Source organism: Lepidochelys olivacea, assembly GCF_965140295.1.
Source record: "Lepidochelys olivacea isolate rLepOli2 genome assembly, chromosome: 9".
Taxonomy (NCBI): Eukaryota; Metazoa; Chordata; order Testudines; family Cheloniidae; genus Lepidochelys; species Lepidochelys olivacea.
The window spans coordinates 41677080-41703000 of NC_140419.1; the positions used below are offsets into that span (position 1 = coordinate 41677080).

Sequence of the window (25921 nt, forward strand, 5' to 3'; positions counted from 1 at the left end):
AGTTCCCAGCATGCACCGCGGGAAAGACTACATGTCCCAGCATGTTTTACGGCACAAACGGACTATAATTCCCATCAGGCCCCTGGGTTTGATAGCCACACCCCCTCCCCCCGCGGGAAGCTGATATTGCGTCGTACATTGGTTTCAGTAGGTAGGTGCCTCTGGCTCCCTCAGACGCCACAGAAGCGAGGAGTCTCGTTCTCGCGATGTTTGAGATGCAGAAGCGCTTGTGCACGGGGTTCTCGTTTTCACCCTACATGTCGCGAGAGCGGCGGGGCCGGAAGCTCCACGTCGGTCAGTTGGGCTCAGAGAGCGACGTCTCCGCTGCTGCTGGGTTGGGGCTGCGGAACCATGGTGAGTCCGGCCGCGGGGCCAGCCGGGGCCGGGCCTTGTCTCCTCGCGGCTGGCTGGCTGGCTGGCTGGCGTGGGGGTGGACAGAGGAGCTGCCCGCTGGGCTGGGGTTGGGGAGGGTGAGTGGGCCGGGACATACAGGTGGTGAGGGGCGCGCAGGGTTCCCTTCTCCTGCGGGCTGTAAAGGAACCAGAGCCCCCAGCCGCTCCCCGCTTCCGCAGGCCAGCGCTGTCCCTGAGGCTGTGCGGGCGGTGCGTGGCAGGAATTAATCCCTGGTGAGATGCTGGGAGGGGATGTGCTGAGGGGACCAGGTCAGGGTGTCAGACCAGTGGTTACATCAACTCCCCTACCTATTTGCCTGGGGGTGGGGAGTCTGGTTCCTTTACAGCTATTTATGACAGCTGCATATTAAAATTTCATACAAATGAAGACTTGTTTGTACTGCTCTACATACTATATCAGTGGTTCTCAATGGGAGTGTCATAAATATAAAGGGAAGGGTAAACACCTTTAAATCCCTCCTGGCCAAAGGAAAAACCCTTTCACCTGTAAAGGGTTAAGAAGTTAGGATAACCTCGCTGGCACCTGACCAAAATGACCAATGAGGAGACAAGATACTGTCAAAGCTGGAGGGTGGGGGGGAAACAAAGGGTTCTCTCTGTCTGTGTGATGCTTTTGCCCGGACCAGAACAGGAATGCAGGTCAGAACTCCTGTAAAAAGTCAGAAAGCAATCTAGCTAGATATGCGTTAGATTCTGTTTTGTTTGAATGGCTGATAAAATAAGCTGTGCTAAATGGAATGTATATTCCTGTTTTTGTGTCTTTTTGTAACTTAAGGCTTAGCCTAGAGGGATTCTCTATGTTTTGAATCTGATTACCCTGTAAGGTATTTACCATCCTGATTTTACAGAGGTGATTCTTTTACTTTTTCTTTCATTAAAATTCTTCTTTTAAGAACCTGATTGCTTTTTCATTGTTCTTAAGATCCAAGGGTTTGGGTCTGTGTTCACCTGTACAAATTGGTGCGGATTTTCATCAAGCCTTCCCCAGGAAAGGGGGTGTAGGGCTTGGGGGGGATTTTGGGGAGAAAGACGTTTCCAAGCGGGCTCTTTCCCTGTTATATTTGTTACACGCTTGGTGGCGGCAGCAATAAAGTCCAGGGACAAAAGGTGAAATAGTTCGTACCTTGGGAAAGTTTTAACATAAGCTGGTAAAAATAAGCTTAGGGGTTTTCTCATGCAGGTCCCCACATCTGTACCCTAGAGTTCAGAGTGGGGAAGGAACCTTGATGGGGGTGTGTGTGTGTGATTTATTTCATAATTATATGGTAAAAATGAAATCAGTTTTTCAGTAATAGTGTGGCTGTGACATTTGTATTTTTATGTGTGATTTTGTAAGCAAACAAAGTGAGGTGAAATTTGAGGTATGCAAGCCCAATCAGTTTCCTGAAAGGGGCACAGTAGTCTGACAGTTAAAGCTCATTGGTATTAGAGACACAAAGTGTGTGAGGTAATAGCTCTTATAGGACCAACTTCAGCTCTGCTCTGTGTGACTTGAAAGCTTGTGTCTCTCACCAGCAGAAGTAGGTGTTGTTGAGCAATAAATAAGGTCATCGTTTTTAGAACCTTCACATTTTGAAATGCCTCATTCTAGAAAACTTACCTTGGCATGAATTCAACCCGTGAAATTTTAGGTAGTTTTGTTTTGTATTGCCAGAGTTATAGGTGAAGTCAAAATCGGGGTATAATGGAAGGTTTAAAGTTCTTTTTTACTTTGTAGTGCTTCTTTTAAAAATATCATTGGCTTCTGTGTTTGTCTGATTTTTAAAGGAGTTGTTAGACTTGCATCAATTTCTAATGGACAGGTGTCTCCATTACACATCATAGTTTGTGATAGCTGGCTCCCACATTTTTTTCCACAACAGAAGTACAAAGGAGAAAATGGTTTATGGGCATACTGGGCAAGATGTTGTATGGAAGCATGCACTGCCCTTCCTTTTCTTGAGCTTATTCTGTATATAGATTTTTCCAGTTGTGCAGTTCAGGACCTCTTTACAAGCAATATATTCATGTGGATTGAAGAAAAAATGCACAAGAACAATCCTCTGTGCTCTACTGAGACCCTGTCCTGCTCCAGAGAAATCAGTGAGAATGATGCCACTCAGAACCAGTATTTGTTTATATTCTAAAGACTCTCTTAGAAGAACAAAGCAAACAGGTAGCTAAGATAAGGAGTGTGTGGGATGTGTGCCCTCAAAACAGAGCTGCCTAGTTTTATTTTAGGTTTAACCTTCAGTTTTTTCTTATTTACACTACAGATATGTTAAAACAGTTCTGTGCCGTTGTTACGTTGAAGAATAATGTAGCATTCTTAATTTTTCTGATCTCTAGCCTCTCCGACTCGATATTAAGCGAAAACTAACAGCTCGTTCTGACCGAGTAAAGAGTGTGGACTTGCACCCTACTGAGCCATGGATGTTAGCTAGCCTGTACAATGGCAGTGTCTGTGTTTGGAATCATGAAACACAGGTAAACTTTTTGTGCTGTATTCTATTTCTAATTAGAAACAGGAGTGTGTTCAATGTAGCAATATGGTAATTCATTGATATGTGTTTCCTGATCATAGTTATATACGAAGTGCATTCTTCTGCAGCAGACATATGGAAAGAACTTTAAATAATAATATAATAAAATCACTGTTTTTTGTTTAAAAATCAAAACAAAAAAACTATAATTTGCAGAATCAGCAGGGTGTCCTCAAGAAACTCATGTTTCATGCTGCCACTTATAGTTTAGTGCCATTAAAGATCAATGTACCTAAGGGTGGTGCATTTTCAAATTGTAGCCTCAGAGACAAATAAGTACTGTGATATAAATCAGATAGATTAGGATGTCAACCCAGCACTGAGCTTTCTGTTTATATGCTAAATGCTTTGAATATTAAGAGTAGTAGGGATGTGATGCACAAAATTGATCTTAAACTTATTTTTTTCTGTTTAATCTCCCTGAACTTGAGGCTCATTTGTTTGCAATCTGTGTGATGCCTCAGCATATGTTGTTCAGGTGATATCACAAACATTAAGAAACAGCCTAAAGAAAAGGAGTACTTGTGGCACCTTAGAGACTAACCAATTTATTTGAGCATGAGCTTTCGTGAGTTACAGCTCACTTCAAGCTCATGCTCAAATAAATTGGTTAGTCTCTAAGGTGCCACAAGTACTCCTTTTCTTTTTGCGAATACAGACTAACACGGCTGTTACTCTGAAACCAGTCTAAAGAAAGATATAGAAGTCTGTGGAGATCACATAAATCCCAGGATTTGTTGACTATATACAGTGAGTTTTATTTTTTGCAAATTATTTTAATTTTTGTTTATTCCAGAAGGTATTAAATGTTTTTAGACTTAGCAAAACTGCACCATACTGTCAATACCTCCTCTTACCTGACTTTATGTTTATACTCACATCTGTTAAAAAGGAGTACAGATCCCTTTCTCTAGGAGCTCCTTGACAGTTCTTAAACTTGCAACTATTTAAAAGTGGGCTGTTTTTAAGAAAAGCTGAACAGATTTTGAAACTGACATTTTCTCTGTAATATACCCCAATATTTCTAATTTTAGACTCTAGTGAAGACCTTTGAAGTATGTGACCTGCCAGTCAGAGCTGCAAAATTTGTGGCCAGAAAAAATTGGGTTGTGACAGGAGCTGTAAGTTGTCATTTTTTGTTTGTCTGTTTCATATACATTCCCCCGCTTTTCTCTTTACTTCGTTGCACCCTTACACACCATCCAGAAGTGTGGTTCTATATTAACTTGTACACTGGAAGAAGATAACAGATTATAGCTGTTTGTTTCCCCAAAACATTCTCCTAAAATCTGTTGAATAGAAGGGCACTTTAAAGCTCAAACTTTCATTTTAAAAACCGAAAAATACAAAGTGGTGGTTGACTTTACATTTAGGCCCAATCTAAATTACCAACTCGAATAACTTCTGGCACTTGCTTTCAATTTGTTTAAAAGATGTAGTATGCACAGTACCTTAACCATGTCCCTGTAATTAGGTTAAAGGACTTCAACTATTCAAGGTAATACGATTTTAAAAGTTTACCTGTTGTTTTCTATGCTTTTCCTCAATTATTTTTAATACAGAATCTTTAGAGAAATTTTTGTTCACTTTTAGAACACTAAAGCCACTTTTATCCATTGAATGTGCTTCATACTAAAATGTGCTTAATAAGTCCATCCTACTCTTGCAGTTAAGAAAAGTCAGCAAAGTGTAACAGTTGACATCACAAAGTATACACCTGACAGGCTGTAAAATGTGTGTGTTTATATATCTCGTATATAATCATCGTTTGTTTTCACATTTTCAACCTTAACATTGCATTACTAAGGAAGAAAGTCTGAATTAATTTTGCGTGCCTATTTCTGTCAGCCTTTTTAATATTTATAGAAGCAGACTTACAGGTACAAGCATGTATCAGTGTACTTATCTCTATTTGTAACCACTGAAATAAACATTTTCCATGTTACATTTTTAATCTGTCCTTTAAATCATATTGCCGTCATATCAATCACTGAAATGAAGTTGTTTTAATATGCATCCAGATATGCATGCAGTGTGTGTCTTAATTGGTAATTAAAGTAGATATTGTGTATACCCAACATGTTTCCAATCTGTTACAATTTTTGAATAAGTTTAAGTGGGTCAAAGGCATTTGACCTGATGGAAAATTGTCCATGATGCATTTCTATTTTTTAAATTTATTAAATGGGCAGTCAACTTGAAAATCACTTTTTTTGTCTGAAAATTTTGTATCTACTATAGAAACAAGTAAAAGCTAAGATTTCTATGAAAGAAAATTTAGTGGAAAAATTAGTACTCTTACTTTGCTATCAAATACTTAGTTACTTGTTACTTTGTCTTGTTCATCGTCTACGCTCTCTGTTCAATGCATTGGCATAATGACACTTATATACATCTCTGGGGGAAGCTCACTTGCAAGCTTTTTTCTAGATCTGAAAGATGTTGCCTGCTAGTGACAGAAGTTAGAAAGCTGATACTGAAGAAGTAGCAAATAGGCATGTGTATGGAAGGAGAAGGGAGTAGGCCCAAGCCAGCATATATCATGTTGCTTCCTTCAAAAACATTTAGGATAAAATTTTCAGAAGTACCTAGTCCCAGTGACTCAGTGAGATTTAGGACTTGTCTATATAGAGCAACAATATACAATAGAGGGGTGTGATTTCTGAACTGCACCAATGTGTTGCACACTGACCAGCCCATGCAGACTCTTAGTTTTTGCCAGCAGAGTCTATGCAAGCCAGTGCACTTTAGAAATCCCTCTAGAATATAACAGTAGGGATCTATTATTGACTACCTGACCAGGACAGTGATAGTGACAATGAAATGCTATCAAAATAAAGAACTCAATAATAGTGGGGGATTTCAGTTATCTCCATATTGACTGGGTACATTTCACCTCAGGACGAAATGCAGAGACAAAATTTCTCGATACTTTAAATGACTGCTTCTTGGAGCAGCTGGTACAGGAATCCACAGGGGGAGAGGCAACTCTCGATTTAGTCCTGAGTGGAGCACAGGATCTGGTCCAAGAGGTAACTATAACAGGACCAGTTGGAAATAGTGAACATAATATAACAACATTTAAGATTCCTGTGGTGAGAAGAACACCTCAATGGTCCAACGCTGTGGCATTTAATTTCAGAAAGGGGAATTATGCAAAAAAGAGGAGGTTAGTTAAATAGAAATTAAAAGGTACAGTGACAAGAGTGAAATCCCTGTAAGCTGAATGGACACTTTTCAAAGACACTATAATAGAGGCCAAACTTAAATGTATATCCCAAATTAAAAAACACATTAAAAGAACTAAAGAGCCACTGTGGCTTAACAACCATGTAAAAGAAACAGTGAGAGATAAAAAGGCATCTTTTAAAAAGTGGAAGTCAAATCCTAGTGAGGTAAATAGAAAGGAGCATAAACACTGCCAAATTAAGTGTAAAAATATAATAAGAAAAGCCAAAAAGGAGTTTGAAGAACAGCTAGCCAAAAACTCAAAAGGTAATAACAAAATGTTTAAGTACATCAGAAGCAGGAAGCCTGCTAAACAACCAGTGGGGCCCCGGACGATCGACATACAGAAGGAGTACTTAAAGACAATAAAGTCATTGCGGAGAAACTAAATGAATTATTTGCATCAGTCTTCACGGCTGAGGATGTTAGGAAGATTCCCAAACCTGAGCTGTCTTTTGTAGGTGACAAATCTGAGGAATTGTGACAGATTGAAGTGTCGCTAGAGGAGGTTTTGGAATTAATTGTTAAATTTAACAGTAACAAGTCACCGGGACCAGATGGCATTCACCCAAGAGTTCTGAAAGAACTCAAATGTGAAATTGTGGAACTATTAACTATGGTTTGTAACCTGTCCTTTAAATCAGCTTCTGTACCCAGTGACTAGAAGATAGCTAATGTAACACCAATACCTAAAAAGGGCTCTAGAAGTGATCCCGGCAATTACAGACTGTTAAGTCTAATGTCAGTACAGGGCAAATTAGTTGAAACAATAGTAAAGAATAAAATTGTCAGACACATAGAAGGACATAAATTGTTGGGCAAAAGTCAACGTGGTTTCTGTAAAGGGAAATCATGTCTTACTAATCTATTAAGAGTTCTTCGAAGGGGTCAACAAACCTGTGGACAAAGGGGATCCAGTGGATGGCTTTTTTCTAGAAAGCCTTTGACAGGGTCCCTCACCAAAGGCTTTTATGTAAATTAAGTTTTCATGGAATAAGAGGGAAGATCCTTTCATGGATTGAGAACTGGTTAAAAGGCAGGGAATAAAGGGCAGGAATAAATGGTAAATTTTCAGAATGGAGAGGAGTAACTAGTGGTGTTCCCCAAGGGTCAGTCCTAGGACAAATCCTATTCAACTTATTCATAAATGATCTGGAGAAAGTGGTAAACAGTGAGGTGGCAAAGTTTGCAGATGATAAACTGCTCAAGATAGTTAAGACCAAAGCAGACTGTGAAGAACTTCAAAAAGATCTCACAAAACTAAGTGATTGGGCAACAAAATGGCAAATGAAATGTAATGTGGATAAATGTAAAGTAATGCACATTCTGGGGAAAAAAATAACCCCAACTACACATACAATATGATGGGGGGCTAATTTAGCTACAACTAATCAGGAAAGATTAGTTGTAGCACGAGCCCACCTGGGATGGGAGGCTTGCTGCCCTGCCTTTTGCATCTAAACCTCTTTTGAAAACTTTACATATTTTTATGCTCCCAAGTTAACACAGTTTAAAAATGGATTAAAAAAAGTAAAGATTTTAGGACATCATATTTGAAAGCTTTAAAGGTGGTGGTGGTGGTGGTTGTTTTTTGGGGCCATTATTTCCTAAATAGTTAAAAAGAAATCCAAGTTGGCAGTGCTTTTTTCAGTTATTTGAGTGCAACATAGCATCTGTTTTTCTTATAGCATGATGTTGCATCACTGATATCAATGTACGTTTTCCCCATTGACTTCAATGGGAGGAGAACAAAGCCCTTAATGCATGGAAAACACTTTTTCATGCTCCTATAATGTGAAAATGTCTAAGGGAACTTTAAACTTGCCTTAAATTAAAATAAGTGACCTTTTGGGCTAAGACCATCTTTGAGAAACTTTGATCATAGATGAATTCTTCGTAGTTATAAATGCCTTAAAATAGGATCATGTAATGTAAATTTCTGAACCAAAACTGTGTCAGAATAATTATGCTAGCTGGCATTGTTTCCTTTCTTCAGACTTCTAGTGCGGTTCTTAAAGAACTTTTATGGATGAAGAATCTTTGAAGATGGAATATTAGTCTTTATTTAATGTGAAATACTTTTATAGAGAAGCTGATCTTAATGTCTTTATTTTCTTATCTGTAGGATGACATGCAAATTAGAGTTTTCAATTACAATACCTTGGAAAGAGTTCACATGTTTGAAGCACACTCCGATTATATTCGTTGCATTGCTGTACATCCTACTCAGCCTTTCATTCTAACTAGCAGTGGTAAGAGATATTTTCGGTATAATTTGATTTTTCTCACATAACTCTGTTTATAAGATAAGTCTGAACAATGAGAAACTACATGGCCTGTACTGTTGTTGCTGAAATAAGAATTCTTGAGCAAGTAGCCTACTTCTCATTTGTCATCTCAAATTACTTCTTTCCAAGCTAGTTTCATGTTTTTAATGGAATCTCAACTTTACTTCGGAGCTGAAATGTAATAGGTTAAGCTCTTGTCAAAGAAGACCTGAAGTCTAGTTGCTTAATGTCTGCCAAACAAGAAGTTCATTTACATGCTAATGATCTGCTGTTTGGCATACTGACATGCCATACTTGGGTTTGACGTATATCAAGATTAATTTCATTTTGCTGGTTAAAACTAGAAGCATTGTAGTGTTTTCATAGTAAGATTTGTAACATGAGTGATATTGGAGTTTATATATAATGTCCTTTCATGAAATAGAATTGTTGGCTTCATGTTGTGCCCACAACATTCAATCTAGGTTCCCTAGTAAGCAAATTTAACTGTTATCTTAATCCTTTAGTATTGATGTGCAGTCCTTAGAAGTGTCTGAGATGAATTAGTGCTCTGACTGAGCCTGAGACTCCTCTTCTGTAAAGGGGAAAAAAAGTAGGCACTGGCCTGTCAGCTTTTCTTTAGGAAGTTAAAGGGAAGAGCTAGTTTTCCAGATGCCTAGAAGCAAAAAGAAGAAATGTTGCGTGCATTACAGAACCAGGGCTTAAGAGAACAAACCGAGGTGCAGTATCTCCTGAAAACAATCAACGGTATGGCTGAACTGACTGTGTTGCAAGAACAGTGAGAAGAATAGCTGGATCACACTCTAGATGGAATGGAGGCTTCATACAGAGTCAAGGATCTGCCTACGAGCAGTTTTTGCTTAATTCAGTGTGTGCCAAATTAGGCAGTTCATCCCTTTTATACCTCTTTGTTTTCAAGGAAGTCCATAACAATAAAGCAAGAAACTAAATCACATAGAAACAAAACTGGAAATCTAAGGGCTTGTCTGCATGAACAATTAGTCTGTGGCAAGCTGGGGTGTGAATCTACTCCATACTAGCCTGCCATGCACTAACTGTCCATATGGGGACTAGATCAAACCACAGTAAGGAATTGTTAGTCTGCTTAAAGTTGACGTGGACAGTTAGTTTGTGGCAGACTAGTGGGGGTAGATTCACATCCCAGCTTTCTGCAGACTAACTGGTCATGTAAACAAGCCCTAAATCCTTATACTAACAACAGAAGAAATTCTCTTCAGGATTCCAGTGTTTGTTTTGATGCTTGTCTTTGAAACTTGACCCTTTCCACAACTACTTACTTTTCAGCGTTTCAGACAAGGTTCCTCCAAGATGTTTGTATGTCTCTGGAGCTGTACAGGAGCTATGGGATATGTTACTCACAAATTCCCTTTAAATTTCACTTTTTCAAAACATAAAGCAAACTGTTTAAAAACAATGGTTGGCAGTCCTGGGGAAAGTCTTGGATATGACAGCTGATAATGTACACCCTCCTAATTGAAGGGATAGTGTGTTGAGGTTTTAACACACATTCCTTTCTCCAAAATATTAAGTGTGTTAACAAAAATCCCAACATTTGAAACAGTAATTTAAAATCACTTTCCTCTCAATTGCTCAGCTTTCACTCTGCTTTTTGTGATGTCTCACTAAATTGCCAAAGTGTTTTCACACCTTTTTTTAAAGAAATCTTTCAGACTTTCATAAAACAGAAAGTAGAGGTCCAATTTCCCAACACCAATGTCCTCTTTAAGAGAACACCGAATGGCCCTGAAATGAGAACCACATGTTTAGCTGTGCTAAGCAGTCTAGACTATTACTAGGTTCTTACTTCTGGCAAGGTAGATACCCAGGTTTCGGTTTAATGCAGATGACTATTTCTTTTTTTGGGGCATGAGGGGAGGGAACAAAAACAAACGGTTGCATTCCCTGTAGTCATCCCCCGCCTCTCAGGGTAAACAGTCTTCTGAGTAAAGTCCATAAATTATTTTGATAGTAGCAATGCTTCCCTTTAGGATGGACAAGCCTTGAAAATTGGGTTACTGAGGATTTTATTTTAAAAAAGAGAGTTTTAAATATCCATAATACCTAATTTGAATTTTTTTTCCAGATGACATGCTTATTAAACTCTGGGACTGGGATAAAAAATGGTCTTGTTCTCAGGTGTTTGAAGGACACACTCATTATGTTATGCAGATTGTCATAAACCCAAAGGATAATAACCAGTTTGCCAGTGCCTCTTTGGATAGGACGATTAAGGTACAGTAAATATACCTTTTAAAAACTTCATTAAATAATTACCAGACATGAGAAATACAACAATATAGCAATACAGACAATGGAAAAATTTAAATTCATAAAAAAGTATATGTGCAGTAATAGACTGTATACTACATACAAGGACATATATAAATTGGAATGACCTCAGTCAAGTTATAGTTGAACAATTATCGGAACCTGGATAAAGACTTTATATATCTGTGAAACGTCAAGATTAGTTATTGTATATGATCTTTGAAATGTGAATCACTGGCAGCAATTTATGGACTCTTGTGATTCCATTTGGATTACCAATAAATGTTGGGGGGTGTAACTTTACTTTTATAATCGTCCACTTTCAGAGTCCGTTTTAGGGAAATGCAAGATAGCAGAGTACCTACATTGAGAGTCTTACTTCCCTTTCCTGCGATAGACCCTGAAGATTCTCATGCACAGTGGAGCCATTACTGGGTTCATGAGGCCATCTGGGCACTGAGATTTCCCCATGTTCCCTTGGAACTTTTGTTATGTGTTAGGACTAGAAAAGGCCACCTATACTTCAAGACTCCTTCAGCTGTTATGATTAATGGGTATGTGTGAGTGGGATTTGGTATGGTAGTGAGGAGGCAAAGTTTTCACCTAGGGCCTCAATGTACCTAAACCCTGCCCTGATCCATTTAACAAACAGTCATTTAGTATTTTAGATTTGTGATTCTAAAATCCACACTAACAACTAAAGGATATATGTATATTTCTGACTCGAACCGCAGATTTCTGAAACAATAGTAAGCTTAGTACATATAAGATGATGTATGGCATGTGTAAATGTGATATATACATGTGCAGGTTTTTCAGTCTACATACATGCACGGGGGTTTAACATGAAAGAGAGACCATTGAAGGATAAAGCTATTTTATTGCTTTGAAATATTGGCCCAAAGTATAATTTGATTTTTTTTCCCCACTACATTTAAGAAATCAGGATGCAGTGGTATAGATTTATTAGCTGTATCTTTCCAGTCTCTAGAATTTTAAAAATGCACTACTCAGAGCTCATTCTATCTGGTGGTGCTGGCCCATGAGGGTAAGATCAATACTTAGGTATGGCTGATCTTTTTCTTTGCAAGGTGTGGCAGCTTGGTTCTTCTTCACCCAACTTCACTTTGGAAGGCCATGAAAAAGGAGTGAACTGTATCGATTATTATAGTGGAGGAGACAAGCCTTACCTCATTTCAGGAGCAGATGATCGCCTTGTCAAGATTTGGGATTATCAGGTACAGTGTGTTCACCTCTTCGTGAACAATTTGGTTGGGCACCATCAGCAGCAAAGGCATGGAAATCAAGGCAAAGGGATGAAGGAGAAAAATATTCTGGAGTTTTCATGACTTTGAATAGAAAATAGAGAGATTTTTGTGATGTATTTTCCAGAAAAACTGAACTAGAACTAGTATGTTAAAAATTGAGTAACATTCGAATTTACCGGCTGTGAAATATAGAAATCACCTTAAATCTAAATGTTAAAAGTTAACTTTGTCTTGAATAGCAGTGGCTTATTTTCTTGTAGAGTAGTGCGTCCTATTTTTTTATTTTGTGACCAATCACCTTGCAATGGATTGGGCACCCACCTGCTCTCTGTATCCCTTTACTGTATGTCCAGAGAATAATTGTTTCCTTCTGTGTCCACTTGTACTCTCCAATCATTTTGTCTGTTTTCTTCTTCCTCCTTGTTGCTTTCTGTTCTTGCTTATGTTCCTTGTCCTATGATCTGTGATTTCCTTCTCCTTCTCCCCCCACTAGCTAGGTATGTGTTGCTTGGGTATTGATGGGGAAGTTATCCATTCCTAAGTCTGTGGCCTGAGCTGGATGCTGCAGGAGCAGAGAAGAAAAGGTTGGGCCTGTGGGACAAAGATAGCACCAGGCTTGGTTTTCCCTTGTGATTCTGTGCAGATCTATGTTTGGCTTTCAGGATTTGAAGCAAAAAGTACAGGCACTAATGAGTCTTGTATTAATACATTGAGCCACCTTGCTCTCAACAAAGTGTTTTGTAGATAGGAACCCAGTTAGCTTAGGAAACAAAGAAGCAGCTACACTAATGGGAACAAATTCATTTCTGGCCGTTGGGGGTTTTGTCTTAAGACAAAGACTCTAGGGTATGCTATTCTTTGAACAAATTGAAGTAGAAGTAAAGGTTACAGAAAGACTAGACATGCTTACATAATTCTTACATTAAATTTCTTTGAAGATAGTGATCTGAGAAAATTAGTGTTAATGTTTGTTTTTCTTGTATCTTAACTCTTATTACAGAATAAAACCTGTGTGCAAACACTGGAGGGACATGCTCAGAATGTATCCTGTGTCAGCTTCCACCCTGAGCTGCCAATCATAATCACAGGCTCAGAAGATGGTAACTTTGAGTTTTCTGACACTGCATGTATATTAACAGTAGGGTGGGTTACATATCCTTTTGTAGGTTTGGAAGCCGCCTTGTTTCTTTTTTATTTATATGGCTATAGAACTAGTTACTATCAGTTTTAATTCCCTTTGCAAGGTCCAGTTTTTTGCTTGGCTTTTAGTAGTTCACTTCATCCCTACACTTTCTGACCCCCAAAAGCTGGCTTTCCTTGATCCATCCTATGTAGGTAGGCTTTCTGCTTTCTCTTAATCACTTGTTTGAGATGCTTGTTCATCCAGTTTGGTCTGCAGTCCTTCCCTATGAATTTTTCCCCTTGCTTGAGATGCAGGCTTCAGATATTTTCTGCAGCTTTGACTTAAAATAATTCCAATCTTCCTCCGCAGTCATAGATTCATAGATATTTAGGTCAGAAGGGACCATTATGATCATCTAGTCTGACCTCCTGCACAACGCAGGCCACAGAATTTCACCCACCACTCCTGCAAAATACCTCACACCTATATCTTTAAATTGTAGTTTAAAGACTTCAAGGAGCAGAGAATCCTCCAGCAAGTGACCCGTGCCCCATCCTACAGAGGAAGGCGAAAAACCTCCAGGGCCTCTTCCGGTCTGCCCTGGAGGAAAATTCCTTCCCGACCCCAAATAATGGCAATCTGCTAAACCCTGAGCATATGGGCAAGATTCATCAGCCAGATACTACAGAAAATTTTTTCCTGGGTAACTCGGATCCCACCCCATGTAATATCCCATCACAGGCCATTGGGCCTATTTACCATGAATATTTAATTTGGAAACCCCAAATAAAGGTGAATCTAACTCACCTAGGGGTGGAAGGACATAGCTGAGAGGAAGGCTGGAGTACTGCTGCTGAGAAGCCTAGGGCATCTGCAAGCAGTGAGGCCCCAGTCAGTTCAACTCCATCTCGCTATCTCTGCACAGCCATTGAGAGCTGCCTGGCAGCTCGGAGGTCCTAATTTCTCCTCCCTGTGATCCCTCAAGCTCCCACCAAGAGATTCTTCTGTGCTGATTTCCCTCCTTTGGCCTATGTGACACTCGTGGTAGATACCAAATATCCCTCCAAACATCAGTGAGACTGCTGGGATTGAAGAATTACAGTTCTATTTCACTAAAGTTTAAATTACAGGTGTTAGTTTCATATGTGGTCTTTGGATTCTTGTTGTTGAATGCCATAATGTTTAATAGTTCTGCTGCTGAGAGAGGAGACTGAAATTGCATATATCTTTTTCTCCAGGAACTGTCCGCATTTGGCATTCGAGCACGTATCGCTTGGAAAGTACTCTCAACTATGGCATGGAGAGGGTGTGGTGCGTGGCCAGTCTGAGAGGATCCAATAATGTAGCTTTGGGTTATGATGAGGGCAGCATCATTGTTAAGGTATCTTAATATTAAATTGGAAAGCATAGATGAAAATGGTGATCCATTGCCACGAACTTCTGTTACTAAACTATTCTTTAATACTGAGACTCTGAAGTGATTTAAAAAAATGGGCACTTCAGTTTATTGGCATATTCCAAAAGAGCCATACATAAGTATTTAAAGTGAATGAAATGAAATTTGAACTTAATGGGCTGAGGATGCTTGTCTTTATATGCTGCTTTTATTAGCTTGGCCGTGAAGAACCTGCTATGTCTATGGATTCGAATGGAAAAATTATTTGGGCTAAACACTCGGAAGTGCAACAGGCTAATTTGAAAGCTATGGGAGATGCTGAAATTAAAGATGGAGAAAGATTGCCACTGGCTGTAAAGGATATGGGGAGCTGTGAAATCTATCCCCAGACCATTCAGCACAACCCTAATGGACGGTAATAATTTTTAATTTCAGAACAGAATTCTTGACACTTTAAAATTTAGAAATATGCTATACCAGAAAAATATACCTTCTAGATGGCTGATCTACTTCTAGTGATGCCCAATAGTCTGTGCGCACAATTTTCATGCAAATGCTTTTTTTCTCAATCTTTAGGTTTGTAGTAGTATGTGGGGATGGTGAGTACATCATTTACACAGCTATGGCTTTGAGGAACAAGAGTTTTGGTTCTGCACAGGAGTTTGTATGGGCACATGATTCTTCAGAGTAAGTGTGGTTTTTATTTTGCGATGTATTAAACAAATGTATTTCTGCTAATTTCCAGACTACCTAAACTCTAAACTGGTCTGAAAGTTAAAAGCTGGATTGGGTAACAAGCATTCTGTAGTTCGGATTACATGAAACTTATATATTGAATGCACTTTTAATTTTGAAGAAATATCAAATATAGTAGCCTACATGTCTAGTATTTTATAGAGTTCTTTATGGCTGTACGGTATAACATTTTGCTATCTTGTTGTCTGGATAATTGTTTTGTAATGGTGTATTTTTCTCTGTGTATTTAGGTATGCAATCAGGGAGAGCAACAGCGTTGTAAAGATATTTAAGAACTTCAAAGAGAAGAAGTCCTTTAAACCTGATTTTGGTGCAGAGGGTGGGTTTTATTTGTGTTTCCTAAATCTGCTAGATTACAGATCTTAACTTTCTTGCTGGAAAAAATTGTTTGCTAGTGAAATAATAATTTCTTCGACATTTGCTGTTCTTTGCAGGTATCTATGGAGGTTTCTTACTGGGTGTCAGATCTGTTAATGGCTTGGCATTTTATGACTGGGATAACACAGAATTGATACGCAGAATTGAAATTCAGCCCAAACATGTGAGTTTTGTCAGGTGGCACTCTTTGAGTATATGTATATAACTTGTCATATCAAGGGTATTTAGAATATACTACAGGCTTTTTTGGATTTGTCAATCTCATGAAGCTGTTAAAGATAAAAATTATATTTTTAATTTTTTATACTTTTTTTGTAGTAGACTCTTACATAGACACTGTCTTCTAAACCCCTACACTGGATGTGCAAATGAACAAATATTTTGATAAAATGTGTGTATCCTCCTTTCTTATCACAGCACCTTAAAACCTAAATGCTATTTCTTGTTTTTATTTAGATTTTCTGGTCTGACTCTGGTGAGCTGGTCTGTATTGCCACAGAGGAATCATTCTTCATTCTGAAGTATCTGTCTGAAAAAGTTGCAGCGGCGCAGGAAACACATGAGGGAGTCACTGAAGATGGTATTGAAGATGCTTTTGAGGTAATTGTTGTTAAAAGTGGGAATGCAGTTAGGTCAGTGACTTCAGTAGGCTTTGGATCAAGCCTTGAGTACCGTAACACACTCCCCTTTTACAGACTAAAAGTTAGCTATGATGCAGAATAATGATTACTATAAACTTGCCCTAACATCAGTTAGAAATTGTATTTTGAGGTGTTGGGAGCTAATGGAGGAAAAAATGCTTCCGGTTGAAACTTGGGATAAAAGATCTTGTCCTTATAACAAACGTAAAGATCTCTAAAAAGAGAACATAAAACTGGGTAAAATAATAGTGTAAATTCTCCTCCAATTTTCAAATGTTGAAATTTATTTAAAGTTCAAGACTTGGTTAGTGGGCATATGCTGAATAATGTTCTTAACAAGCACTTCAGAAGAAAATGCTGGGCCCTTGTCTAACAAGTAAATCAGACAGCCGTATTAATAGAGTCTTTTCTCTAGCTATAGATGTACACAGTCCAGGTCAAAAATGGAATCATTAACCTGGATTTTAATAATCCTCCATGAAAGCTTTTTACTGAATATATTTGTAAATGTTAAAACAAATGTACATGTTTCCAGTTTGTATCTAGAATTCCATCTTTAACTTGCCCTATTGTGGAGGATGAAGTGTTTAAACTCAACTTGGGGGTAGTTTTTCATGGCTGTCCAAGTCCTAATGTTTACATGTAGTTGAGGTTTTTTATCACCAAAAGCACTTACTTTTTTTTTGTTCTTTTGTTTTTTGGGCAGGTTCTTGGTGAGATTCAGGAGATTGTGAGAACAGGGTTGTGGGTAGGCGACTGTTTTATTTACACCAGTTCTGTGAACAGACTGAACTATTACGTTGGAGGAGAAATTGTTACTATTGCCCATTTGGATAGGTGAGTATCTAGTTTATATTCATCTGTTAATATATTTTGTAAGGCTTTTTAAATCATGTTATGAAACAGTTCAACTTGTCAAGAAGTTGTTTGACTTCTTAGCATGCACTACTTTTTCTAACCACATTAGTATAATGTATATTGAGTAACATTGTTACTGCAATATCGCACAGAATAATAATGGTCTAATAGTATGTATATCACTAGTAAAACTGAAATAAGCTTTTAGATAGTAAGTACTGTCTTGCTATTATAAAATCTACTGCATCTTCAGTTGGAGACCTATAAATAGATTAAAATTCATTGTTTTTGTTATAGGACAATGTATCTATTAGGGTACATCCCCAAGGACAACAGGCTTTATCTGGGTGATAAAGAGCTAAACATAGTCAGTTACTCCTTGTTGGTCTCAGTGCTCGAGTACCAGACAGCGGTAATGAGGAGAGACTTTGGTATGGCTGACAAAGTTCTTCCTACAATTCCAAAGGAACAGAGGACTAGAGTTGCACATTTTCTTGAAAAACAGGCAAGATAACTATTTTTCCAACTGTAAACAGTGACCATGTAAACTTGTAATTCCAGTTTAACCTTTTTCAGTTTACTCAATAGAGAATTCTCACATTACTGCATACATAAACCAAATGCTTATTAAAAAAAAAAATTGTTGCTAAACATTATATGTTCACATTTAAGAATAAAGCAGTCTTCTGTTTATACAACAGTCAATTTGGCTTGGGTAAAGGGAGATGATTTGGTGTTCAGAATTAAATTTCAAGGATTGCCGATGAACTTGGTAGACTACAGTTTGACTCTTGAAAAATCTGTTTAGGGCTTCAAACAACAAGCTCTTGCAGTATCCACAGATCCTGAACATCGCTTCGAGCTTGCTCTTCAGCTTGGAGAATTAAAGATTGCATACCAGCTTGCAATGGAAGCAGAGGTAAACATAAGATTAATTTAAACAGAAAGTCAAGCTCATACTGCAAAACCTGCACATCTTGGGATGAATTTAACAGAGGGCTAGGCCTCAGGTGAAGGAAGGGGATCGAGATCAGATCCTTGAGCCTGCTCCCCTACCTGCACTGCTGTCCCCAGCAACCAGAGAGAACTTTCCCGGAGGTGCTCTATAGGGAATTGAGCTCTGTGGGTGGGGAGGGAGAGAGGCTGTTCTGTTGCTATCCCTCTAGAAACCTACCTGAATTCCCTGAGAATACATACTGGATCAGGGTCATAACCTTACCTTCCAACTTTGTGCACTGTTATTGGAGCTACAGTGGAGACTAGGGGGAAAGGAAACAAAGCCAAGAATTTGTGCAGGGGAATAAGGACTTCTGCATGGATGGGTGCTGACTCCAAAGACCTGCCACTTTCAGGTGCCGAACACCAAGACCCAAACTCCACTTCTAGTGCCCAACATAGATGATCTGGCCCATAACTAACTTTGAGGATAGTCTCGTTAGTTGCCCACTTCAAGTGGTCTCCTACAGTATGTGTGAACCTCTTATGCTTTGCAATCTGCACCAATTTTGATCTTCAACATTCTGGTTATCTTTCCGAGACCTGAAGAGGAGTTTTGTGTAAGCTTAAAAGTTTGTCCCTCAGTAGTGTGAGCATTGGCCTGCTAAACCCAGGGTTGTGAGTTCAATCCTTGAGGGGGCCATTTAGGGATCTAGGGCAAAAATTGGGGATTGGTCCTGCTTTGAGCACGGGGTTGGACTCACTAGATGACCTCCTGAGGTCCCTTCCAATCCTGATATTCTATGATTCTAAGATCTATCACCTGCTTTGTTAGTCGTGTTATTTTGTAATAGGAACAAAGTGTCCATCTTAAAGTTAAGGATGGACAGATAAAGTTACAATATATTTTTTATTATTAAAAACATTTTGAAAGTCTTAGTTTTAAAACACAAAATTCCTGAACACCAGGAATACTAATGTGTGTTCATCTTGCTTTCCTCCTCTTACTAAATGGAAGATCCCACCAGTTGCCACATGATTATAATACATAATACGATTATATTATGGAGGTCATAGAATCTGTGACTTCCAGAGATCTCCATGACATTTGCTACTTCAGCTGTGGGCCCCAGAGCTCTCAGCTGCTGCAGGCAGCTGGCGAACTCTGTAGCTCTACAGGCGGCAGGGCCACCTCTCTCCCAGCCACTGTAAGCCACAGTAGTGGTGGGTGCTGGACTCCCCCACTCTCTGTTTTGTCAGTTTTTTTTTTTTTTTTTTAGTAAAAGTCATGGACAGGGCACAGACTTCCGTGAATTTTTTTATTGCCTGTGATTTTACCATGACTTTTATTAAAATAACTATGACAGAATCTTAGCCTTACATATAAGTGAAGTTGGGATAGGAGACCTGAACTTGACTGAATTTATACTCCTGCTAATCTGCAGTTTTCAAAGTCTTTCTTAAAAAAAAAAAAAGTGAAAAATGTGCTGTTCTTTAATTTTAAAACCATTTAAATATGGAAAATCTCTTACAGTCAGAACAGAAGTGGAAGCAACTTGCTGAGCTTGCCATCAGTAAATGCCAGTTTGGCTTAGCCCAGGAGTGTCTGCACCATGCACAGGACTATGGAGGTTTATTGCTATTGGCCACTGCTTCAGGAAATGCTAACATGGTGAACAAGCTAGCAGAAGGAGCAGAAAAAGATGGCAAGAACAATGTAGCTTTTATGAGCTACTTTTTGCAGGGAAAGTAAGTAGCAAACAAAGGCTTCAATTGTGTTCATTTTCACTATTTTTATAATACTCAGACTGAGGTGGACCACACCTCAAATTCCCAGTCAGATAGCTGCCAGAGGTATGCTACAACAATTGCTTGTGTAGAAACAGAATATTTTCCTGTTTAGCTATCCCTTATGAGATGGAAAAGAAAGCCAGCACCTTGTGACCAATGGACAGTTTTGAATTGGGAGGAGGAGTTGTGTTGTAATTGGACATGCTGTATTAGTGCTCACCAGTATGGCTACAGTGGAGGATCTGCCCCTTCCATTTTATGGAGAAGTTTAACAAGTGACACCTACCCACCCGCCCTTTTCCTTTTTTCTAAGCAAAAGACTGAAATCTCTCGTGGTAATACAGGTATGGAAGCCTTGATATAAACTGTTTGCCCAAAAGTGTAAGAGGGGGGAGAACGGGTAGGGCATCATCTCAGTTAAAGAATGGCAAGAGACAGGTTGCTCTAGACAATTTGCTGTGCTCTGGAGCTTTCAATTGCTTTATTTTAAACACATTCAAAAGTGCTCAATTTTTAATGTGACAAGCTTGATATTTTGAAATAACTTCTTGTCATGGGGTCATGACTCTCCACCGCAGGCGCCTCCCACTGGTTGCTCTGGGAATTAGCTCCTGTCAGCTGCAGAGTGCCCTTGGCGCGTGGTGTCTTGCCCTTTGTCTGCTCTGCTGCCTTGGGACCTGCATTGCTCTCTGCTCGGAGGCCCCTCCGGCAGGGCCCCCTACTCCAGTGTCACCCTCTTCTTGGGGAAGGGGGGGTTAGCAGCAGTCTTTTGGTTTGCACCTGCCTCAGTGGCCGACCACAACCCCAAAGTCTAGCCCCTCAGCTCAGGGGCAAGTTGCAGTCTGTCTCGCCACACTCCTCGGTGGCCAAGTGCAGTATAAAGGGGAAGACCTAGGCCCACCTGCTACTCTGGGTCCCAACCCATGGACCGTCTAGCGGCAGCCTCTTCTGTCCAAGGTGTTAGATTCTTCCCTCAATAGCCAGTCCTTCTCCCTAGCCAGCCAGGGAGAGACTGCCCTCTCCTCTGCTAGGTAGCCTTTATATAGGACCCTGATTGGCTCTCTACAGGCCTTTGTTGATTGGCTGCTGGTCTGCACAGCCTCTCTGGCCTGTTCCAGCCCTTTTTCTCATGGGGTGGGGCAGCCTGCCAACCACACTTGTATTAGAAGAAAAATCTTTTTGACAGTTCTGCTGTCTGCTAAAACTTTGAGTCTTACAAAGAGCTATTTTTTTTTGGTAAAATTATGAAGACACTTGAAATTTTTGGCCTTGTCAGAACACTTCACTCAAATCCCTGTACCCCCAGAACAAGAAGATTATAAATCTTAATTCATGGTGCAGAGATGTTAGATCACACAGAATTCCTCTTCCAATGAGAAAAGGAAAGATGTCTGTCATTGCAGCCAATGGCAAAACCCATTGACTTCAAGTTTCAATGGATCATAAAGCATATATATATAAAACTTTTGGCAAGTGGATTGGTACCTTATTTTTGTTCTATCAACTCAGTATTACTTTGAATATAAGGTTTACCTAGTATTTTTCTTAGTCATATTTGAGAGATTAAAAACCAATAAATTAGATTAATGCCAAATTAATCCCTGGCAGATCTATTGGTTATAATGTTATACTAGGATTGTATTTGACCATAAAACTTTCTCTCTCAAAATGAAATTCAGGATAAAAGTTCCATGCTATATTTTGCTTACTCTGGGGTGCCTAACAGTTACTGCATGTGGCCTCTCAGAAAGACGACTGATCCTGTATCTCTCACAATAAAATGTGGTACTTCAGGTTTGAGCAGAAAGACTTAACATTTGGTTTTCATTACTTCAGCAACTTTATCATAAAGTATAAATTAAATGCAATACTTTTCTGTATTTTAAAAGAAGAAATAACATTACTGTATTGACAACTTCAATATTTAACCTTCCAGGGTTGACTGTTGTTTGGAACTCTTGATTAAAACTGGACGTTTGCCAGAAGCTGCCTTCTTAGCACGTACATATTTGCCAAGCCAAGTTTCAAGGTAACTTTTTAATGTATTTGAAGTAGAAATATGTTCCTTTAAAAACTTTTGTTTACAGCATATATCTGTGCGATTAACAGGGTTGTAAAAATGTGGCGAGAGAATCTCTCTAAAGTCAATCAGAAAGCTGCAGAGTCCCTGGCTGATCCCACAGAGTATGAAAACCTGTTCCCTGGATTAAAAGAAGCTTTTGTTGTTGAAGACTATGTAAAGGAAACTCATACTGACTTGCGGCCAGCTAAGGAATACCCACTTGTCACTGTAAGTAAAATATTTTCATTTCATTAATATAAATGATTCCATGCTTGGAGTTTCGATTTTACAATTTTTACTGCCAGGACCTTTCATGTAAGTGTATTTTTCTCTCTGCTGTTTGTTAGCCAAATGAAGAAAGAAATTTACTGGAAGAAGCGAAAGGTTTTGAACCTTCAGGAGTAGTAGTATCCCAGGTCAGTAATAAAACTGTACAAGAAAGTTACAGGATGAGGAGGATCTGGTATTGTGCAATAGCAGCTGTTCTGGGGACACTACACCCACCTTTAGTGGACAAATTATTGCTTTAGTTCGCTTTTGTTGCTACTTGGGGTCACTTCTCTTGTCCCATCAAAATTACACTTCCACAAGTTTTATTGACCTCTTGAGCTATTACTGACAGATTGTTCCACTAGCATGAGTTGCTGTACTTCAGTTGGGGCACTAAACGTAAGTACATAGTCTATTTTTGATGTCAAGTTTTGGTACTGAGCTAAACTATGGTTCTTTGATTTCTAAAAGATGGGTGAGAAATTCTTAATGGTACATCTTGTATGGTTGCTGTGAGTACAAGTGCAAATATCTACATTTTCAGCTGGATGAATCACTCAGAGCTAGGTCTTCCTTTGTGGTGCTATTTAATACAAATAGCTTCAGCTGTTTCCAACATTCTGAAAGTTAAGTGGTCTAAGAAGTGATTAAAACACATTTTTAATCATGACTAGATAACTTAACCTCTAATAGCCAGTGTACTACTATAAAATGGCACAAATTGCCAGATGGGGATATCAGTTTCCATTTCTCCTGCAATAATTGGAAGAACTGCCTTTTAAGCATGTAGTACCTTAAAGCTTTAAAACCAGCCAACCAAACCTGTCCCTGAACTCTTAATGAGGGGAAAATGCTGACCTAGTCCTGCTTTGTTCTTCAGATGTAGGCCATTAAATATTCCCTCTTTCAAACATCTTTGTAGAAGGCCCAGGGAGTAAATTGAACCTGCTCCTATAGGCATGTTCTTTATCTTTAAGCCCCTTCATTTTCAGTTTAAACCAATTTTTACTTTAAAAATCACCAGTTTTACAAAATGTTTTTGCTGATTTTCACCCTACTTTTATTCCAAATATTTCAAATATAAGAAAATACAATACATGTATTATAATACATTGATCTGTATATGCAAAACTGCCTGAAGTAAGGTTTTGCGTTAATCTAGAAGATGCACACAATAAATGAACAGGCACACATGCAAGCTCTGAAGTGCATGTGCATCTGAATGTACTGATGAATCTCATGCCCACCATGTACACATTTCAAGTGGTTAGCAGCTAATGGTTTATAACTCAGTTTACAACAGTAAACTTTATTCAAATTAAAAGTTTTATTTAGGGATTAGAGAGGTATTTTCTTAAACTCAGAGGTGATGTGTTTTGAGTTCTGTTTTGAGTTCTACAGCAAACGACATTGAATTCTGTTCAAAGCATTAATCTACTGAATTTTTTCCCCTCCTGCTGTCCACAGCAATAAACCCTGATATTTACCCAGAAAAATTAAGATTTTTGCACTGATTTTTCAGCTGTTTTTTGTTGTAATAAACACTGAAAGTCCCAGGAAAATAGTTAAAAACTGAAAACAAAGGGCCCTATTTAGTAAACCCTAAAAAACTCACTTTGGAATTTTGTTTTCTCTATATATTTTCAAAGTGAACTGAAGTTCTTAAATTGAAAATCTGAGAAGCTTCCATGCTGCTGTTGCATAAGGGAAGTTGCATTACTGTGTGGTCTCAGTTGTGACTTCCATTGTAACAAGAGAAACCTAAATCCAAATGTCAGCAACTGGAAAGTGCTGTTCAAAAGCTACTTGGGGAAACCTTAGACTTTAAGTGGAAGAAACAAGCCCTTGCAAGAAAGTATGATCTACTAGCATCCTTAATTTGGACTTTCAGGCAGAGCTTTAAGTCAATATTAAAAAACCCTGTGAATATGAAATCTCATTTTCATCTCCTAAGGAATCTGAAGAGAAAGAACTAGTTCTATCTTCTAAACCAGTAGTGGCACCTCCAGTTCCAGGAAACTCTGATCATCTTCCAATGACAAAAGATGAAAAGGTATACTTCAGTTTCAAAAATATAGCTCTGAGATGGAAAGGAAAGCTAACCTGAAATCTACAAGTTTTGATATTTTATTTCCACTGGGGAAAAAGTGATACATAGATTAGTATATCTGGACTAAGTACTGTGAAGTTTCACTTTGAGGATACTAACTTACCACTAGTCAGGGTTGATGTTTATAAAATACCCAGCTAAGAAAAGGGTGTGTGTGTGTATATCCTCAGTCAAAACTAGGTCCCACCTAGTCCAGCAGCTGGCCTTTGCTTGTTTATATGACCAGAGGCCAGTTCCTTATGGAACAGCTGCACATGTAGTAGTCGAGTATGTTTAACTGAAGATATCTACTCCCAAGAGCAAAGTAGTTCATGTTTGTAGTTTTAAATTGAAGCACTGTTTGTGGCTAGGTCTAAAGAGCTGCATCAAAGTTTGTTTGCAAACATAACCAACTAAAGGATTAACAGATGTAGCAAGTGTAAAAATTTTCTTCCTGGCACTTAACCCTAAATGTTTTCCTTCTCTCAGGCACTACTAGACTTGGATGATTTGGATAACTTGGATGAGGAGGATATCGATACTACAGATATCAATCTGGATGAAGAGATCTTGGATGACGACTTGATTCTTATTCATGACTAAATCCATTAATTCATAATTGCAACACCGAGGAATTAAGTTTGTATGGACTACAGGGATTGAAAACTAGCTTGATTTTTATACTGCAGCTGGACCATGTAGGTATAGTAACAGGGCCTTTGTTGCACACAAAAGAATTTTCAGATTGCAACATCTTGAAATTCATTTAGTGTAGTAACTAAGCAGCTCTCCATAAGCTGTCACATTTATCAAGAGAAACTCAAAATAAAGTGTTTAAAAGAGACACTAAAGAATTCCACTTTTATTTTTGCTTACCCCCATTCTAGGGAAATATATGCAATGTTCACTAAAACCATTTAACTACGTGAGGCAGTAAAGCAACTGTGACCCTACAGTCTGAGTGGAATGAAAGGCAAGAAAGCCAGGATCCCATTTCCTTGTAATACAGTTTAGCCTACATCTATCAGGTGTGCAAGATGCTATTTTCTCAGGGGAGCTGAGCATCTCTAACTACAGCACATATGCCTAAAATTTAGGCCCTACTTATATTCAGATGGGCAGCTATAGGGTTAGACAGCAGTAGCACACTTTCTAAAGTGACAGGTATCTGGTAAAACTGGATTAGTTACCTCAGCTGCCCCTAAGTGACTTAATACTCTAACCACTACCAGGCAACTTCCTATGAAGGTTTAGTTAAATAAACTTTCCTCAACTTACATCAGAGGTCATGGGTGGCTTCACTGCATTAAGGCTTAGACAGAAGGGGCTGACACCTCATTCAGGTTAGTTGTCCCCCACCTCGCTACTTAAACAAAACTGCTGTTCTGGTGCTCCTCTGATCTTGAAATGAAATTGAACACATTTAACATGAAGTTGCATGCAGAAGTGTCCCTTTTCAACTATATAAATGCATTGCATAGTAGTCATCCTCTCATACTTAGTGACTACATTCACCTCTTCCACTTGTGTTCTAGTGCTCCTCTGTAAAGGCCAGTTTTTCATGTATAAAAACAGACTGCTTGTTTTTAGTACTGATCTGTTTAGCAAGGGTG

The 25921-nt window shown here is 38.8% G+C and overlaps 1 protein-coding gene across 1 annotated transcript; it reads left to right on the forward strand.

The window, feature by feature from the left end:
• The first annotated feature begins 223 nt into the window (after window positions 1-223).
• Window positions 224-25159, forward strand: COPB2 (COPI coat complex subunit beta 2). The gene is made up of 22 exons (XM_084639474.1): window positions 224-354; window positions 2742-2879; window positions 3970-4056; window positions 8289-8415; window positions 10556-10704; window positions 11832-11978; window positions 13009-13108; window positions 14370-14512; window positions 14743-14942; window positions 15104-15214; window positions 15514-15602; window positions 15718-15824; window positions 16118-16261; window positions 17009-17139; window positions 17458-17665; window positions 17969-18079; window positions 19631-19845; window positions 21824-21916; window positions 21997-22177; window positions 22297-22365; window positions 24174-24272; window positions 24798-25159. The coding sequence occupies exons 1-22, from the start codon at window positions 352-354 to the stop codon at window positions 24909-24911; spliced, it is 2766 nt and encodes a 921-aa protein (XP_084495600.1). The 5' UTR covers window positions 224-351; the 3' UTR covers window positions 24912-25159.
• The last annotated feature ends 762 nt before the right edge of the window (window positions 25160-25921 follow it).